At 35.5% G+C, this 10,958-nt stretch overlaps 1 protein-coding gene across 5 annotated transcripts in view; it reads right to left on the reverse strand.

Moving 5' to 3' along the window:
- Positions 1–10,606, reverse strand: part of LOC109411219 (gastrula zinc finger protein XlCGF26.1) — an 81,622-nt gene extending 71,016 nt beyond the window's left edge. The window contains exon 1 of one of the 5 annotated variants that reach the window (XM_062860701.1): positions 10,454–10,606. Coding sequence is in view for 4 of the 5 variants with exons in the window: in XM_062860703.1 (XP_062716687.1) it covers positions 9,005–9,028 (24 nt within the window). In the remaining variant the exon portion in view is untranslated. Of the gene's footprint in view, positions 1–9,004; positions 9,325–10,453 lie in introns of those variants that run through there. The other 4 variants (XM_062860703.1, XM_062860705.1, XM_062860699.1 and 1 more) reach the window with 4 other exon arrangements.
- Between the last annotated feature and the right edge of the window lie 352 nt (positions 10,607–10,958).

Raw genomic sequence — 10,958 nt, forward strand, 5'->3', positions numbered from 1 at the left:
TAACCTTACAAATACCGTGCAAAGAGTAATCCGTGCTCTAATACATAAGTTGGTATTGGTCTTGCTATATTATTCTATTATGAGAACATCACAATAACAATTGGAGGTATTTGAGCAGAATTAATGTGGTGTTTGTTGATTTAGCTGTAATAATAACTGAAGAATTATCGAGTCTTGTGACGTGATTATACGTCCTCTTGTAAGCATATGCTCCAACGGACCCGGAAACTTGGATATCGGCTAAACGGCAGCTTATAATGAACCCCCAATCGGACTGGACAATGAACAACAGCCACACATCAAACATCCTCGTGCTCATCATTCTACCATGGGCAGGGTAGAAAAGCAGCGCAAATGCAACCAGTTCGATATAGTAGAATTAAAATAGAGTACATTTGGGCGTTGTACAAAGTGTAAGTGCAACTGCCAATTGGAATCGCTCACGCAGTGCTCTAGTGGACAAAAGAGCAGTAAATTAGGTTAAGTGGATGAAAAATTTAAAAAAAAAATACTGAAGAACAAATTTTGCTGTCGAAAAAAGTTCAATTTAATAGCTAGAAGTTTTTTTATTTTGTTATTCCATAGCTTCTGGATAAAAAATAAAGTACTTGAAATTTAAAGTTTGCGTTCATTTTAGAAATGACAAAATATTTTTTTTTCAGATGTTATTTATACAAAATTATAGTTTTCGTTTTTGTTATTTTATTTCTTATTACCACGTAGTGCAGGGCATATTAAGGTATAATGGTATTTAAGATTCGGGATACAGTATATAAATATAGGATCCACTGCTAAAACGGTTCCACTCCCTACGTGATTACTCAGATTTGAACCATGTTTAATGAAACGCCTCTACTTTTTGCCTTTCTCGTACACCAAGGTGTACCGAAAGGCTATATGTTCACTAGTACGGGACAAACATCAAATTCTCGCTCCAGTCGACTTTTTTGATTCCATTTAGGTTCCATATGAACTGTGCAAAATTTCAGCACAATCGGTGAAACTATAATTTAGCGCAAGCGGTTCAAAGTTTTCATAGGATTTACTATGAGAAAAGTGACACTTTCAGATAAAAAATCCCAGAGGTCGTCTCTTGTCTCCTTAATTCAAACCGATCAATGCTTCTTGTAGAAAAATCATTTATGAAACTTTCCTTCGAAGACCGCAAAACGATTGGATGCTTGTGTAAAAAGTTATTGATTTATTACCGATTAGTGATCCAACGAACGGCTTTTTGTTTTGTTTTATTAGCAGCACTGTAGCTGCTGCCTTGGCTGTTGCTGTTTCTGGGGGTGGTGATGCCTCCCGCCACCCCATGCAACAACGGCAGCAGCAGTGCTGCTGATAAAATAAAACAAAAAGCCGTTCGTTGGATCACTAACACTAGTCGACAAAATTGAAACTTTTTTCACGCACTTTGACCACTTGTTCCATTTCCGATGGATTTTGACTCGCTGATTCCGAATCTGACTTCGGAATTGCTGTAACACGTACAGTTTTTGAGAAAAATAAGATTTTATTCACAAAATTTCATATTTTCATAGAATATAAACTATTTTCTTTATAATTTTAATATTTTTTATCTGCTCATCATATCCAATATTTATATTCAATAGATTTTGATCCACTGATTCAGAATCTGACCTAAGAATTTCTGTAACACGTAAAATTTTTGAGAAAAGTACGGTTTTATTCACAAAATTTCATATTTTTATAGAAAATAAACTGTTTTCTTTATAATTTTAATATTTTTATCTGCTCATCATATCCAATATTTATATTCAATAGATTTTGATCCACTGACTCAGAATCTGACCTAAGAATTTCCGTAACACCTAAAGTTTTTGAGAAAAGTACGGTTTCATTCACAAAGTTTCATATTTTCATAGAAAATAAACTATTTTCTTTGTAATTTTGATTTTTTATCTGCTCATCACAACCAATATTTTTGTACAACTAATTCCGATCCACTGACTTGAAATCTGTCCTGAGAATTTCTGTAACACGTACAATTTTTTAGAAGAGTAGGGTTTTATTCACAAAATTTCAAATTTTCATAGAAAATAAACTATTTTCTTTATAATTTTCATATTTTTTATCTGCTCATCATAACCAACATTTATGTACAACAAATTTTGATCCACTGAATCGAAATCTGGCCTGAGAATTTCCGTAACACGTACAGTTGTTTTTGGAAAAGTAGGGTTTTATTCTCAAAATTTCATATTTTCATAGAAAATTAACTTCTTTATAATTTCAATATTTTTTATCTGCTCATTATAGCCAATATTTATGTTCCATAGATTTAGATCCACTGATTTAGAATCTGACCAAAGAATTTCAGTGATAGGTACAGTTTTTGAGAAAAAGTAGGGTTTTATTTACAAAATTTCATATTTTCATAGAAAATAAACTATTTCTTTGTATTTTTAATTTTTTTTATCTGCTCATCATAACCAATAATTATGTACAACAAATTTCGTTCCACTGAATCGAAATCTGGCCTGAGAATTTCTGTAACACGTACAATTTCTTAGAAAAGTAGGGTTTTATTCACAAAATTTCATATTTTCATATGAAAAATATTGTCCCTCTAATTTTATTTTTTTATCTGCTCATCGTCATGAATATTTATATTCAATAGATTTTGAGCCACTGAATCAGAATCTTACCTAAGCATTTCTGTAACAAGTAACTCGTGAATAGAGAGTCCGACTTGGAACGTTAAAAAACGCATTAGGCAAGACAATGTTGGCCGAGGAATAATATGAATTCTTGTCTTTGTGTCTGTCCCTTATAGATTCAGAAACTACTGAACCGATTGACATGAAAATTTGAATACATAAGTTGTTAGGTCGGGGAAGGTTCTAAGCATGGGATGAAATCCCTCATCTTCGCAGATGTGAAATTTACAACAAGAAAGAAAAGAGTTTATTTCCTTAAAATATGGAAAATCGTGAATAGTTTCTTTAAACTGTACGTTTAAGAAGATGCAAAATTTCAACTCGCAGATGATATATCTAATTTGATTTGTTTATATTTTGTTCTGTTAATTTTAACCCAAAACAATACAAATTCAGATAGTAGAGATTTTTAAAATTTGGGTTTCCATCCATTTTGGAACGCAAAAAATCGTGGTAGGCAAGACAATGTTTACCGGGGAACAACCAAACTTCCGCAAAAATGTGGCTTCAGCGTATAAAAAATCATTATATATGTTAAATTAAAAAAAAAATCGGTAAAAAATTGTATTTTACACGAATATATGGAAAATTGTGAAAAAAAATCTGCTTTTCTCAAAAATAACGTGGTACAGAAGTTATGAGGCTATTTCTTGACTCAGCAAATTAAAATCTTTTGAATAATAATATTTGTTTTGATGAAAGGATTTAAAATTTAAAAAAAATGAAGGAAATATTTTATTTTCATATGAAAATATGAAATTTTGTAAATAAAACCCATTTTTCTCAAAAACTGTGCGTGTGACAGAATTTTTTAAGGTCAGATTTTGAATCCGTGGATCAAAATCTATTGAATACATATAAGAATTGGTTATGATGAACAGATTAAAAACTTGAAATTATAAAGAAAATAGTGTATTTTCTATGAAAATATGAAACTTTGTGAATTAAACCATACTTTTCCCAAAAACTGTATTTCTTAGGTCAGATTCTAAATCAGTGGATCAAAATCTATTGAATATAAATATTGGTTATAATGAGCAGATAGAAAAAATAAATTTATAAAAACAACATTAAATTTTCTACGAAAATATGAAATTTTGTGAATGAAACCATAATTCTCTCAAAAACTGTATGTGTTACAGTAATTATTAGGTCAGAATCTGAATCAGTGGATCAAAATCTAGTGAATATAAATATTGGTTAAGATGAGCAGATAAAAAATTTAAAAATATAAAGAAAATAATTTGTTCTCTATGGAAATATGACATTTTGTGAATAAAACCCTACTTTTCTCAAAAAATGTACGTCTTCCAGCAATTCCGAGGTTAAATTCGGAATCAGGGGATCAAAATCCATCGGAAATGGAACAAGTGGTGAAAGTGCGTGATCCACTGTCGACCAGTGTAATCGGTAATAAATCTATAACTTTTCCACAAGCATCCAATCGTTTTGCGGTCTTCGAAGCAAAGTTTCATAAATGATTTTTCTACAAGAAGCATTGATCGATTTGAATTAAAGAGACAAAGGGCGACCTCTAGGATTTTTTGTTTGAAAGTGTAACTTTTTCCATAGTAAATCCTATGCAAACTTTGAACCGCTTACGCTAAATTATAGTTTCACCTATTGCGCTGAAATTTTGTACAGTTCATATTGGACCTGAATGGGATCTAAAAAGTCGACTGGAGCGAGGATTGATTTTTTCCATATAAGCGAGTCCCGTACTAATGTTCACTCCAAAAACGAAAATTTGATAGAGCCTCCGGAGGGATCAAGTGTTATATACCAATCGACTCAGCTCGATGAGTTGAGATGATGTCTATGTGTGTGTATGTGTGTGTGTATGTATGTGTGTGCGTATGTGTGTGTGTGTGTGTGTGTATAAAAAAGATCACCTAACTTTTAGATAGTAAACATCAACCGATTTTAACGACCGAGGGTTCATTCGACGCGGAATCTGGTCCCATTGTTTTCTATTGAAAATGGTTCGGACCGGTCCAGCCGTTCCCGAGTTATGGCCATTTAGATGTTCCGGATCGGTACCCCAGGGAGGGGCCAGATATGAAAATGCAACAAACCCATGCATGCGACCCATCAAACCACGGCATTTTCGATTATCTGATGAACGGGATGTAGGAAAATAGTCTCAGACTATATCTGAACCGGTAGTGCTCCGGAACCGGTTTCGGGTGTCCTGACGGAAGTGGCCAAATATAAAACTGAAGATAACCCATTATTGCAACACATCAAAGAGCGCCTTTTTCGATAACCAGTTGAATGGTAAGCAGGAAAGTAGTTTCAGACCATATTTGAACCGGTAGTGTTCCGGAGCCGGTTCCGGGTGTCCTGCCGGAAGTGGCCAAATATAAAACTGAACATAACCCATGCATGCATCACATCAGAGAGCGGCTTTTTCGATAACTAGATGAACGGTAAGCAGGAAAATAGTTTCAGACCATATCTGAACCGGTTGTGTTCCGGAACCGGTTCCAGGTGTCCAACCGGAAGTGGCCAAATAAAAAAGTGAACCAAACCCATGCATGCGACACACCAAATAGCGGCTTTATTGAAAACCACGGCATTTTCGATTATCTGATGAACGGGATGTAGGAAAATAGTCTCAGACTATATCTGAACCGGTAGTGCTCCGGAACCGGTTTCGGGTGTCCTGACGGAAGTGGCCAAATATAAAACTGAAGATAACCCATTATTGCAACACATCAAAGAGCGCCTTTTTCGATAACCAGTTGAATGGTAAGCAGGAAAGTAGTTTCAGACCATATTTGAACCGGTAGTGTTCCGGAACCGGTTCCGGGTGTCCTGCCGGAAGTGGCCAAATATAAAACTGAACATAACCCATGCATGCATCACATCAGAGAGCGGCTTTTTCGATAACTAGATGAACGGTAAGCAGGAAAATAGTTTCAGACCATATCTGAACCGGTTGTGTTCCGGAACCGGTTCCAGGTGTCCAACCGGAAGTGGCCAAATAAAAAAGTGAACCAAACCCATGCATGCGACACACCAAATAGCGGCTTTATTGAAAACCAGATGAACAATAAGCAGGAAAATAGTTTCAGACCAAATCTGAACCGCTTATTTATAAAGCTGTCGAAGTTGAAGGAACGCATCCAGGTAAAAGCGTCTGATGATGATCGAAGAATACTAGATCGAAACGCGTCACGCTAAACAAGCTGTTTACGATATTTGTCACCGATAATTACCAATCAGTCCACAAATAACATATTTGAACAGGTTGTGCTCCGGAAGCGGTTCCAGGTGTCCCGTCGGAAGTGGCAAATTAAAAAAGTTAACTAAACCCATACATGCGAAACATCAAATCATCAAAAATGTTCGATAACCAGATAAACGGGCAGCAAGAAAATAGTCTCTGACCACACCTAAGATACCGGCAGTGTTGCAGAAAATAGGATTTCATGCATCGCTGAAATTACGAAGGTAAAAAAATGGTGCAAGCGATAAATATGCGAAAAAGAACAAAATCTTGATAAAAATTTAAGCGATCTTGTCTAATCAAACCGTTTTAGATTCCTGTGGCATAATTATACAGTAGGATGGATCAACGTTGTATGGTAAAATTTTTGATTTTGTTGCATCAATCCCCTTTTGCGTCTAAAATTACTGCGCACAATTTCGATGAAACTGGTTGAGCCCCCGCGCTCTGTAACATGGTTGCAATTTTAATGGGTTTTATCATGGAAAATTTCACTTGTTTGCACTTTTTTTGTCAAATTTTGCATGAATCGTATAACCAATGATAATAAAATAAAGGCTAAAGTGTGCAGATTTTTTTTTTGCCGAAATGTCTTGATAATGATCGGCATCGAGTGTGCTAAAGAAGGTGGTCAAGCAGTCAACTGAGAGGTTTGATATTTTTCAGCTCTGCCTATACGTTTACATAACGTCGTAATCTGAGCCACCAATAAGCTTCCAAATTCAATTATGGCTTTGATAATTTCTTGCTTTTCTGCATAAGGCTGACACAAATTTCGATTATCTCTTAAGTCAAGAGACACCATGCTCCATATAAAAATTAAATTGCACCATAAACAATTGAAGTTACACCATAGAAAATAGATAAATGCTCCATAAGTAATATAATCTTGCATGATATAAAATATGATTTGCTCCATATAAAAAATTAAAATTCTTCATAACTTGAAACATCTGCACCCCAAAGGGGTGCTATGTAAAGCAATTCAACAGTGCCGAAATTAAATAATGACAATATGATATCTATGGAGAATTTTCAATTTTTCATGGAGCAATTCATATTTTATATGGAGCAATTCGATAATATTTATGGAGCATTATTTATTTTCTATGGTGCATTTTTTTTATTTTTTATGGTGTAATTTAATTTTTCATGGAGCAATATTCAATTTACTATGGGTTAACTTTCAATTTTTTATGGAGCATTTGCATTTTATTACGGAGCATTTCTGTTTTATAATGGAGCATTTCAGTATTATTTATTGGTACAAAATTGAACTTTATTGAGAAAATTTTATGTTTTACCGGTACATTTTTTATAAAGTACTAGCAGTACCCGGCAAACTTTGTCTTGCCTACTGCGTTTTTTGACGTTTCAAGTCCCTAGCCAAGCCCAAATTCCCGTTCAAAGTGTATGGAAACCCGATTTTCAAAAACTTTCAATTTTCCCATGTTTTATGCCTCATAAACCTTCCTTGGGTGAAAACTAAGAGAACAAAACTTAGACGACCCAAATCGGACCACCCGTTCGCAAGTTATGCGCGGTCCCACGTATGCCACTGCATTTTTATATATATAGATAGAATGTTTTCAATTATTTATTGGTAACTTTGCACATTTTCATGGAACATATGTTCATTCTTTATGGAGTGCTTTTTGATTTTCTATGGAGTGTTTCTATTTGTTTATGGGTGCAATAAATAGGCTGCCTTTATTATTAATCAACTCTACCCCCCCACCTCCTCATTGACGAGTCAACGAGCACTGTGACCAAAGAAGAAAATGAGATTTGTTCCGTTCAAGAGTTCAGTTCTCAGATTCAGGAACACTTCGGCTTATAGCGACGGAAAATTCTTGAGTACATATTCGACGAGAAAGGCACTATCACCACTAGGTGGATTAATCTGGGTTTTTATAAGCCTTAGATGTATCTAAAGTTTGTTAGCTCCGGCACGCTGGAATAATTTTCGAAAAGTTGCTCATGCTACAGAATTCCAAAACGTTGCTTTTGAGTTTACATCTCACTATACTAAATTAAAATAACAAAATTAATAGACAAAAGTTTTACACTGCTGATTCAGTGATGATATGGCGATAAGTTTGCAAGTTTAGTCAAAATGTGCTTAAATCTATGAAAAAGGCATAAATACATTATATAATGCCAATTTTGGTTAAAATTTGCCACAATAGGGGTATGATCAAGTTTTGGAAAAGATAATTATGGGTTAAACTGAGATATAACGCAGCCTTGTTAAAAAAAAAACAAAAATCATTAAAACAGGTACAGCGATAATTTTAGTAATTTTAAATTTCAAGATAGAATGACTCCGTACTTCGCCCAATCTAAATCTTACAGATTATTTCGTATGGTCATAGTTGCTACCACTAATGCTGAGGACAACAACCTGATTTGATTTTAACTTAACACCACTTATTGAACACCGTGTGTAAGACGAGAGACAATTTTGTGGGCAGAAGGTCCAATTGTAAGCACATTCGACTTATAACTCAGTCCATTTAATACCAATTTATTTAAATTTTTTGAACATGGTGAATTACGTTCAATGCCGTGTACAAACATTCAAATCCTCTGCTCAAACGGTCACGCATCCTTCGTGATTACTCAGATTCAAAACATTTAAAAAAAACGCCTACTCGAAGCTTCCAGTGAGCTTTCTCGCTCTTTGTAGGAAGCATGACATTAGACAACGAACTAGCATGCGACACCCAGTAGTTGAAAATGACTCGCGCTTGAATAGCGGTGCTTTGTTATGTTATTATGCAAGGTTACAGTATTTCCTAACTCGATAAGCTCATGATCGTTTTAATAAACACTTATTGTAGCCGGAGAAAAAACACCATGAAATTCAAAAACCAACATCCAATGAACAAAAAAAAACAAAAACTCGTTTCACAGTTAGAAAACAAATATTACTTGAAAGCAACAATACAAAACAGTAGATACTAAAGAATACCAATTAGACATGACATATTGAAATTTTTAATTAGTTTATTCATAAGATGCTGAAACACATAAAATTTCGGACAAAGGTCTTCATAAAGTTTCGAACAAAGGTCTTCTTACTTACCTCAAATGTCCTTTTATATTTCATGATGAAACCTTTATTAGGTGTTGATCCAATGTTTATTATCTTCAGTAAACTGCACTGCCTTGATTAAAAATCAATTACATCATTGCACATTACTCTGGCGATACAACACTTTCTCTTTTCATACTTAAACAAAAAAAATACATATTGCACAACATAAAACTGGAATCCTTAAAACCCGCAACTGTTACATTTTCTCTTCACTACGGTCAAACTGCACCGACTCGTTTGTTGTCATTATGTGAAGGTCACTCGGCATCAACTGACTGGCCTAACTGACCAGCTTTACGCTGCCACTGACCAGCGCGAGATGCATCCCTTATGTGTGGAAACTGTTTATGTACGTGTACATGTAGGAATGTATGACGACAGCTGCACGGAAAAACGGGAACACCGGGGTCGGTCGGTCAGACGTACATAACTAGGTACGACGACGTGTGTGATATGCGTCTGATTATTATGTAAATAAACAACCCCTGCCTTGATTTGGGCACACTTTCGGCAGCCGGTATGCGTCTGTGATGCGAATACGGCGCGCTACACGTCGTCGGCACGGTCTACTACGATTACAGACAAACACGTGTGTGTCTAGCGAGGAAAGGATGTTTCATCGAGGAAGTCTACCAGGAGGATGGATGAGAACTAGTTTTCCGGAAGTGCATCTTTGATTCGTTACCCATGTGTGTGAAGAGTTAGCTATAGGTAAAATTTTTAAATAATAAGAAATGTAAAAAGTTTGTGATTTTTTTATAACAATTTGTTTTTTTTTTTATCAATTTTATAACTCAATTTATTGAACTTCAAAAAGCATGCAAACAACATTTCAGTTTGAAAAGTTTCAAACCCATTACCAGCGTCCAATGTTCTGTACTGAATAGGGTGGAATAATTATTTTTAATTTCAATATTTCTCTCCAAATCTCCCCATCAACAGCAGAAGCGAAACGCGCGGTCCCCGGTTCTGTTCTTTTCTTTGCTTCAATTATTTTTTCGCCGTCCATAATTTTTCATTCAACCCCCGTGTTTCTTGGAAAATTTCCAACGCCTTGCGCTTTTTTTTCGCCCCCTTTTTCGTCTCATTAATTCATTTTCTTATATTTTCCCGATACGTACATAACGGACCTTGTTTTATATACTTTGGGCACATTGTACACCACCAACACCAGGGCGTCTCGTTACTTCAGGAAGGATTCCCTCATCTCCCTGTTCCACCCACCACACCGCCACGCCATTGTCGTTCCGTTCGGTCGTTCGCGGGCTTCAGTTTCTTTTGTTTTTTCTCCATCGTTGTTGGCTCTCTCTCCGTCCAAGTTTCGTGTTTTTTGTTCGTCCCCGGCTCAAGAAAGATGACTTTGAAATGGTGAAGGAGCAACGAGTTGGAAAAAAAAAATCCAAGACAATAAATAGAAAGGAAAGGGACGGTACCTACCTACGCGTTTTCTACGCGGATTTCTGCGGGACATCACGACGACCGAAGACGGTTGCCCGGTGGACGAAAGCGATGATGACTTTTTAGGAGTGATGGTAACGACGATGACTATGAAGCGAGGAAATTTTGTTTGTCGTAACTCACAGCAGCAGCGTCTTCCGGCTATCTGAAAGGATGGATATTTACCATTTCGAATAAAAGTAAGCTGGAAATCAAATTTATCATATAGCAACAAGGAAAACAAAATATCTTCATTTATTTGATTTAAATTAAATAGTCAAAATAGTTTCTTAGACTACTAATCTGAGCTGTACATCCACTGCACAATGGTCCACGAACCAGATTTACGAGGAAAGCTGCATGCAGCGCCTTCAAATGATTTTTTAGACAAATACGGTCTTTTACAAAGTTGTTCCTAATAATAAGGCCCTCTTTTCAATATACATGAAAATTAGGGTGGTCCATATTTTCAAAGAAATTGGCAACCAAACTTTTTTATTTGCAA

The sequence above is a fragment of the Aedes albopictus genome, chromosome 3, assembly GCF_035046485.1.
Source record: "Aedes albopictus strain Foshan chromosome 3, AalbF5, whole genome shotgun sequence".
Taxonomy (NCBI): domain Eukaryota; kingdom Metazoa; phylum Arthropoda; class Insecta; order Diptera; family Culicidae; genus Aedes; species Aedes albopictus.